Source organism: Syngnathus acus, chromosome 17 (assembly GCF_901709675.1).
Source record: "Syngnathus acus chromosome 17, fSynAcu1.2, whole genome shotgun sequence".
In the NCBI taxonomy this organism is placed as follows: Eukaryota; Metazoa; Chordata; class Actinopteri; order Syngnathiformes; family Syngnathidae; genus Syngnathus; species Syngnathus acus.
This window is the reverse complement of record NC_051102.1, coordinates 7,673,957-7,683,027: the sequence shown is the minus strand read 5'-3', so window position 1 is coordinate 7,683,027 and position 9,071 is coordinate 7,673,957. Positions and strand designations below refer to the sequence as shown.

Below are 9,071 nucleotides of genomic sequence, written 5' to 3'. Positions count from 1 at the left end.
AATAAGTATTTAGCGCTCGTCCTTGCGGTTAATGAGTGACTACTTTTGTTCTGCCGCTTGTGCCGATTGATTATTTATTTTGGCACAACTGTCACTGAAATGTTTTTCAGCACGAGACTTATTTAACAAGTTCTGTTTTGGACTTTTTGAGACATTGACAGGGTTTCAAGCTCGCTATCACGAGGCAGGATTCTCTGCGAGTTTTGGAATTTACTGGGAGGTGCTGGGTGAGAAGGAGGAGGAGGAGGTCTTTTCAATTCCTCATTAATTCACTGTGGCCCTTTCAGTTTTTTAAAGCCCGCCCATTGACCATTATCAGTCCTCGGGCCTTAAATACGCCGCTTGCTTTTTGCCTGCGCATATGCAGGCACGCACGTACACTTTGCAGCCACACATCACCATGAGGGAGTTCAAGAGCAAAGCCTTCTGGAGGGCCGTCCTGGCCGAGCTGGTGGGCATGACCCTGTTCATTTTTCTCAGCATCGTGGCAGCCATAGGCAAGCCAGGCGACCCGGGTCAAGAGGTCAAGGTGTCGCTGGCCTTTGGGCTGGCCATTGCCACGCTGGCGCAGAGCCTGGGTCACATCAGCGGCGCCCACCTCAACCCGGCCGTCACGCTGGGCATGCTCGCCAGTTGCCAGATCAGCCTCTTCCGGGCTTTCATGTACATCGTGGCCCAGTTGTTGGGCTCCACCCTCGCCTGCGGCATTCTGTACGGAGTACGCCCCGCAGCCAACGACAAGCTGGGCCTCAATGAGGTAAGCGTTGAAAGCCTGTTTATAATTGACTGAAATATATGTAGTATATATACTATATATTTATTTAAAAAAAACTACTGGAATTAATAAATCGTTCATTTGTTTTGTAAATTTTCTCAAGTGGTTGCACAAAATAAAATCATCTGGATCCAGGTGCATTTTTTAAGATGACTCTTTAGCTCATGAACAAAAATTGTTCAAGTCTAAATCCATGTAAAATTTGCTAGTTATTTTATTATAAATAAAAATTATATTGCAAATGTTGAGTATTAAGTGTTAATATTACCAGAAGAAAGTACAAATAAATTGTAACCTTAAAAGGAAAAAAAAATTATGAGAAAAAGATGTATAATTTTAAATAGAAGAATCCCAAATTTAAAGCTTTTAATAGAAAAAAAGGAAAAGAAGTGGTAATGTTAGAGAATAGAATCTTGTAACCTCAAGAGGATACGTCAGCATTTTAAAATGTAAAAAAATTGAAATTTACAAGGGAAAAATACTTTTTAGTTTGAGGGGAAAAAAATGCAACTGTTATGCATTTTATGCTTTTTTTTTTACTTTAAAAGTTACAGCTTTACTTGAAGAAAATGGTTTTATTTGAAGTAAATAATATTTAAATGGTAAAGTTGCCATTTTCATAAGACTAATTAAAACAATTACATTTTACAAGGTTTTGTTTTTGGCTACGAGAAAGATGTGCAACCTGTAGCCCTTGGGCCGAATATGGCCCACAAGAGTATTTGATTGGGCCAAGCATGCAGTTGTCCAAACCAGTCAAATCAGTCCTAAATAACAAATTGAGTATGGCCTTGGTTCCTCAGTTTTGCTGTTATTCATTAAACCACCTCTGAGTTAAAGTCCCTGCAGCTTGTGCAGCCTCCAGTATCACCATCTGGCACGGCGAGATAACCGCCCATTGCATACGTTAGTAGCAGCTCGTGAAACCAACTAACTGGATCTTGTCTTTTTTTTTTTTTTTTTTTTCTCAGCTGGCTGGCGTCACCCCCACCCAGGGCGTGGGCATCGAGCTCCTGGCAACCTTCCAGCTGGTGCTGTGTGTCATTGCCGTGACTGATAAACGCAGGCGTGACGTCACCGGCTCGGCACCCTTGGCCATAGGCCTCTCCGTGTGCCTGGGACATTTGGCGGCGGTGAGTTTGCATCTTGCCGAGGGGAAATAAAAAAGTTGGACGCTGATTTTTTTCTTTTTGTGTGTTTGGGTGCTTCCAGATCAGCTACACGGGCTGCAGCATCAACCCCGCACGCACCTTTGGTCCAGCTGTGGTCCTGAATAACTTCACCAACCATTGGGTACGTGAGATATTCTTTAATTGGGACTATTTTGTGATGCTTTCGAGCCACTGATTTGAGTCGTGATGGAATAAGATCACATGCAAGTCAGGCTCTAATTATTTCTGCATCGCACGTTCCACACATGCACGTGATTTCACAAATGAAGCTTTATTATGATTTGGTTGCATGTGTGACTGCATGTCGTCCCTTGATGTGAGGTGGTATATTGTCTGACATCTTTAACCCAGTTGAAACTGAAATATGAAAGATGTATTTTGATTGCTCTCATTACTTTACGCGCGGAACGGAATTGACCCCAGCGAATCCCACCGCAGGTGTTCTGGGTCGGGCCTATGTGCGGCGGCGTGGCGGCAGCCCTCGTTTACGACTTCCTGCTCTCGCCCAAGATGGACGACTTCCCCGATCGGGTAAGGGTGCTGATGAGCGGCCCCGTGGACGACTACGACGTCAACGGCCCCAACGACGCCTCAGCAGTGGAAATGTCCTCCAAGTAGTGGGCGGAGCATGTGGCTTGCCCTTGTAAAATGGAAAAAAAGAAAGCTGTTTTAGCGTAATCTCATTTTGGGAGCTGCAAGTGTCTTTGTAGCGCGCTCACACACACACGCTTGTACTTTCAGCAATGGTATCAGCGTGTGTTGAAATGTTCTCCCATTATCAGTATTCTGTATGTCGTGCTGTTATTTTTGTATTCATGTATGTGCATTTCTCACTTTTCCCTCTATGATATTGAAGTCACTTTTTTAAAAAAAAAATAAAACACTTGTTTCACTTAAACTTTTTTTGTCGTTTCTTTTGTAGGTTACGGTTTGTTATTGTGGTTTGCGATGGAGGTGAAAGGGGGCCCCCGGCCGGGGGCTTTCTGGAATATTTCCAGTTGGCAAAACGAATTCATCAATGGCCAGATTAACCCTTTTAGCGGGGCCCGCTCGGGGGAAACATTTTCTCTCGGGGCCTCCCTAGCACTCGGTGCCAGCGCACTCTTCACTCGCTGTTTTAGGATCCTCGTCTATATTTGATGCCCAAATAATGAACCGATCATATTAGACCGATGCAGGTTGTCTCAATACTTGTCCTTGAGTGTCATATCTCTCATTGATAAAATGTCCCTGCTGCAGGACTTGAGTGATAGTCAACAGTCGGTTGAACGTGTTCATAAATGGCTTATCTTCCTCAAAAAGCTTCCTTGAACCAGCTCAGGAAGGCTCCCTTATGATGTCAGAGGATGTGTTCTGGAGCACGGAGGCGTTCCATTCAAACATTCGAAATGAACACAGGGCTCCAAAGTAGCTTTGAAAAAATAAGGAATTAAAAAATAAGCCAATGTGCAGATGGGCGCTTAACAACAAAGGCCATTGGGGCGCTCGCTCCGGAACAGCCATTGGAAGGAGTTGGAGCGAGCGACTGCTTCCCCGCCCGCAGTGTGCTGTATCTTATACCAAGGGGGTCTGGTTCCACTGGCCAGCCTTCAAAACTGCCTACCCCCGGGAAGGCTTGCTAATGGCTACTCAGTCTCTGAGGATGGTTTGATACCATGGGGATTTTTAGTTCATTTCAAAATAGTGACAAATTCACAAACAAAAACTTTGAGTTGGTTACCGCTTTTGTACTTTGCTCAAATGCAACGGGCAACCTTCCGACGCAGGCGGGGGGGGGGGGGGTCCTTTTGACAATTCTCAGAAGCCACTGGCATCCCTCCAGCCCTCCACGGCCAAAGTCCACTGGGTCTTTGGCTTTTATCAATTTTGACATTAATTTTTGTATCTGCTGCTGCTCGAGTTTGCCAATTAAAGCATGTTTCTGTCAATTTTTCAGATTTGTACTAAAAAAGTTCAACATAAGATAACAGTTTTTTTAAATTAATTTGGAATTTTCTTTACATTAGGTAAATAATGAAAACACAGCATAGCAATTGCTATTTTAAGACAAAAGGCATGGTGCGTTTTATTTTGCCCTTGGTGCCAAAAAATACTAAATGCCCTTTTGACCCCCCCCAACTACATTGCCCTCTGCCCAAACAAGACAAATGGAGGTTGGTTTCCTTGTCATGAATTCAAAAGGCTTCCTTTCCGTCACAGTAGCATGGAACCAATGTGACCACTTCAAGGCCAGACAGAAAATCTGTGAGAAAAACTCCTAACCAAGCCTTTGTGGCTTCCTGTTACCTCTGTGGGTGGCTGGAAGTGTTTGTTTGGGGTTTAGGGTAAGGGTTAGGTTTGGTTTAAGGTCAGAGGTCAGAAGTTAGGGTAGGGTTAGTGGTTAGGGTTTGGGGTTAGAGTTAGGGTAGTTTGTTGAAACTGTTATGATCCTGGCCAGCCAAGGCCTTGCTTTTGCTTTAGTCAGATGGAAAACCTCCAGTGTCTTATAGCTGCTACTCTGTGCACTCCAAAGGAGTTTTTGTCTCTCTTTAAAAAGCAACAATATGAACAAAGACATCCTGTAAATCTGCAGGTGCATTGTGGTCACTTCCAAACAGTATTTTACAATTGCAGCTGCCCAGTAAAAGTAGACGCAAGCAGCGGAAAAGCAAAAGACCGAGGAAGGCTTTCATCCATTCATGCTGTATACTTTAAGTTACTACTGTTGCCATGACGACATGACTTTACTCCTGATGGTTGCCCTGCTTAATGGGCAGAATATTAACACATCTCTGAAAGTGACAACAGCCAAGAACACTGAAGCAAATGTAACATTTTAACCTTCCAAAAGTCTTGTAGTCAGTAAGTAAGTCATGTTAAGTGTGCAATGAGAGCTAATCATTAAATAACTTTCCAATGACTTTGGGAGCATTTCTCAACTCTTGTCATTTCACCGCAATATGTGGAAGACTTAACTCATACACTTCAAACAAACTGTCGCCAGTTCTTCTGGATCAATATCGCTGTTTGTTTTGTTTCCAGATTTGTTTTGCACTTATGCCCCTTATGGCCGTGATATGACTCAAAACGTCTTCACATGATGTTATATGCCGTGTGACCGCCTAATTCCTTCAGTATGCTCAGTGAGGTTGGAGCAATGCGTTGGCAAACTTGTTTTGCAGTTTAGCCTCCACCGAAGGCACAATGCTCTTTTTGTTGGCCCGCACTTGTTTTGTCCCAGAGTGTCATTCCGCAAATGATTTGGGCCCTGGGACTGTGGAGCCTGATAATTGCCAGGCCTGGAGAAACATGGGACCGTGTTGGGAGATGCTCTCATTATATGAATCTAGAATAACAAAGCAGTGAGAAAACAAAGAGAGAGAAAGAGCGAAAGACAGACAGAGAAGAGAGAGAGCAAGAGAGATAATTATTTATAAATTAATTAATTAATTATTAATGAATTCATTATAATTAATTAGACAAAACATTATTATAAATATAGATGATTTTTCATGTTAGGGCCCCCTGGTGGAGATGTGGTGCATGTCCCATTTAAAAAAATTAAAAAAAAAAAAAAAAAAGCTGGTCAAATTTGAGAAAGGCGGCCTGATCTCACTCGCCAGAGAACATTTTCTGAAAAGGAGGAATATTTTCCCCTCTAATAGTCCAATCTTTCTCGTGTGTAATTCTGTCTGATGCTTTTTTTTTCCTTTTGCAATATTCCGATTTTATGCTCATTGGATTGTCATATTTTTCAAATGCTCTACTCAAAATGTTTATTCAGATTTTCTCTAGCAGGTTCACTACTTGTAAAATTTACATTTTCTTTCTTTTAATACCTTTTTTGCTGAATTCCAATTTCCTCAAAAAATCTAGTTTATTCACCTCCACAAAAACTTTATTGCATCAGGATTTTATTTTCACGAATTGTCTTGTCATTTCTTTCCAATTAATATTAAAAAAATTGTCATTTTTTTCCAAGTAATATTACAATATTTCATTTGAGACGTAGTCCCCCCCGCGCCCCCACATGTGTTCAAAGTCCCAATGAATTCCTAACTGTGACCACCAGTGCTGACAATAATATTTTCTTAAAATAAAATCAACAATAATTGCATAACTAATGTAAAGAGAAAAGCAAGCCGACTGATTGAACAATGAGGATTCGATCTGGATAAAATCAAATGTTTGTAAGCGAACGTGTTTTGTTTTGCTGCCACCGTGTGGTAAAAAAATGTCACCATGTTATTTTGCCAAATGTGTTTTACTGTGCATCTCCAACAAGGTTAAGAACAACAGCTTTAAGGTCAAAGAAAGAAAAACAGGCTGTAGAAATGAGTCTCCACTAGATGGCGATAAAGGACAAGGAACTGTGTGAGCAAGCACTCACTTTTTACTTATTTAATTTGGGGCAAAAAAAAACTCTAATCCATCTGAAAAGTGCAGCAGACGGAAATGGGAATCATAAGCAATGAAACAAATAAAAAGTGTGTGTGTGTGTGTGTCTTAATGACTAAGTGCAGCTTTTAAATCTGCTTTATGTAAATGTAAGGTGGCAGCAGCAGCCGCTTCGGCATAACAAAAGGGCACCTGAGTGCTTTTGCTAAAAGGCTGCAATGATGAATATTAATCTATAATATATGAATATCACGCGGCGCACCTGATGTTCATTTTGTTTTTTTCCCCCTCCAACAATTTCCACTGAAAGACATAAAATGTCATTTTCAAAAACACAAAGTAAATTGGGACAATAATAATGTTGGAGCCAATTTGGTTTCCTTGGCTTAAATTCTTATTTTTTGTTTAAGATTTGCTGGCCTTGGGCCATGGACTTTTATTTGACAAAGCCCTTGGTCACCTGGTCAGTCACCTGATCAGGTAAAGATGGCTGCTCCCGTTTGGTATTCAGTCTCAGCCAGTCTCAGTTAGACAAAGAAAGAAGATAGTAGTGATATAGATTTTTATCGCTTCAAACTGCTTCAAGCCTGCTCCAAGCTTGTATTTTTCTGGAACTTGAAAAGTTAGAACTTAGAAAACAAACTTTAGTTTACTTCTTGGAACCCTTTATGTTGAAACCTTAGTTGGATTACAAACAATTTGGATTTGCACCTCCCTTGCCTGCCTGCCATTGCCTCTCTCCCTCTGCCTGCATGCCTGCTTGCCTCCTTGCCTCCATTTTGAACATTCTACCTCCATCTTCAGAAAAAGGTATGAGCAACAGCTGTACACAGTGTTTTAAGATGAGCGTGTGACAAGAACTATACTCAATAATGTTTGTCAGTCATACAAAGAGAGGACAAAGAAGTTTTTATCAGCAGGTGAGCAAGACTTTACAACAAAACTCAACAAAGGCTCATGAAATTTGCAACATGTTTATGGCTTTAATTAAAGGACACACAATAGCCTCTCTTTGTCTCTCTCGCACACACACACACACACACACACACACACACACACACGCACACACAAATAAGTGAGTGCCAATGGGTGTGTTAAAAGTAAAAGCAAAATTCAAACAATAGCTGAAATAACACCAAACTGTTCAAATGTTATAAACAGAAAACACAAGCAATATAAAACCATTTTCTGTACCAAACAACTACCAAAAAACAAAACAATAAAAACAACCTTATCCTTCATAAAGAATTTGCCCAAATAAACGACCCAACTTTGTATTTCCAGTTTCCAGCTGTTGTCTAAATCCGGTTGCCTGGCAACCACATCAACTCCCTGATGTACCGCCACCGCCTCATCTTTGTGAAAGCTGGTTTTAGCTCCAAAATGTAGCTGACAACTTCCCTGGAAGCACTTTTCACTTGAAAGGACGTCATTAAGGGCTCATCTTAGGAGGAGACTTATGATAAAGGACCCCCCCACACACACCACCACCACCCATAGGCAGCGGTTCCCTAAATCCTCTTTTCAGCCGCTTGAGTTAAAGTGTCGCTGTCAGCAGCACTTGCATGCACACACACACACACACACACACACTCACACACACACACACCTGGCTTTAAATACATCCATTTGCAAATGTATTATTCATGTGGCCCCACAAGCACTTAATGTATCTGATATTTAATGCATTGCGCCCCAGCAGCATGCTGAGACATGTTGTGTAATAATAGCTCGCCTACGTGTCATCAAACGTCTCACACGCTGCAAATATTCCCAGAAAAACATGAGCATCCCAAAAAGATCAGGCAAGACTCATTTTCAAGTGTGGATTAATAAAATGGAAGCAAACACTTTCAAATAGAACAGCTTGCATACAGCGGGTTTTTCCGCCTCACAGTTAGGAGGGTGTGGATTCGATTCCACCTCTGGCCCTCCCCGTGTGGAGTTTGCATGTTTTCCCCGTGCCTGAGTGGGTTTTCTCCGGGCACTTTGGTTTCCTCCCACATCCCAGGAACATGATTGGCTGGCAACTGGTATTGCTCGGTGATAGCTGGGATTGGCTCCAGCACGCCCGTGACCCCCGTGGGTACAAGCGGCACAGAAAATGGATAGATCGACCTTATTCCTACGCCGTTTCAGTCGAGAGGCTTAAAATAAGTACGTTTGCAAAGGTCATCATCCCCAACCTGACTTTTATTTGCTATTGTGGTGAATTGTCTTTGGTGCTCAGCTGGTCCTCAGGAACACGCGGTGGCAGGTGGCTGGCTCGGGGAAGGAAAACTTCAGTGACACACGGCTGATTGGGAAAAATACTTTATTCAACCGAAAAATGTCAAGTGCGCGCCCCGAGTCTTCTGGTCGTCCCCCTTTTATACCGGTTGATACATAGCTCACTACTCTGTCCGGTAAACCTTATATGGTCTTCCTAGGATGTTTTTATGAGTACATGCACCTGCATCCTGTGTCTTCTGGTGCCAGTAAGTCTACATTCCTGGAGCCAAGGCCGACATCTTGTACCAGACTCTGCTATCTCGTAGCCTTGACCAGTGTCTGGCCTAATACAAAAACAAGGCCTCAACAATAAGAGTAAGAGAATAAGAGCAGAATGAGAGTACACTGATGAAAATATAATACAAGGCAAGTTGTTGCTGCACGTATTTGCCAGCACGCTAAGTGATGAGCGACGGTGTCAAGGCAGCATCGAGCGACTCGCGTTGTTGCACCCTGCGGGAGGTATCTCATCTCAT

General features: G+C 42.4%; 1 protein-coding gene across 1 annotated transcript; it reads left to right on the top strand.

The window, feature by feature from the left end:
- The first annotated feature begins 337 nt into the window (after positions 1-337).
- LOC119137363 (aquaporin-1-like) lies at positions 338-2,845 on the top strand. The gene is made up of 4 exons (XM_037276622.1): positions 338-757; positions 1,747-1,908; positions 1,988-2,068; positions 2,386-2,845. The coding sequence occupies exons 1-4, from the start codon at positions 362-364 to the stop codon at positions 2,563-2,565; spliced, it is 819 nt and encodes a 272-aa protein (XP_037132517.1). The 5' UTR covers positions 338-361; the 3' UTR covers positions 2,566-2,845.
- The last annotated feature ends 6,226 nt before the right edge of the window (positions 2,846-9,071 follow it).

Excerpts from the sequence above, each read along its gene's own strand:
- LOC119137363 (XM_037276622.1), top strand. The coding sequence starts at position 362 with ATGCAGGCACGCACGTACACTTTGCAGCCACACATCACCATGAGGGAG. Across the intron at positions 758-1,746 it reads ACAAGCTGGGCCTCAATGAG|CTGGCTGGCGTCACCCCCAC; the intron begins GTAAGCGTTGAA and ends TTTTTTTCTCAG. Across the intron at positions 1,909-1,987 it reads GCCTGGGACATTTGGCGGCG|ATCAGCTACACGGGCTGCAG; the intron begins GTGAGTTTGCAT and ends GGGTGCTTCCAG.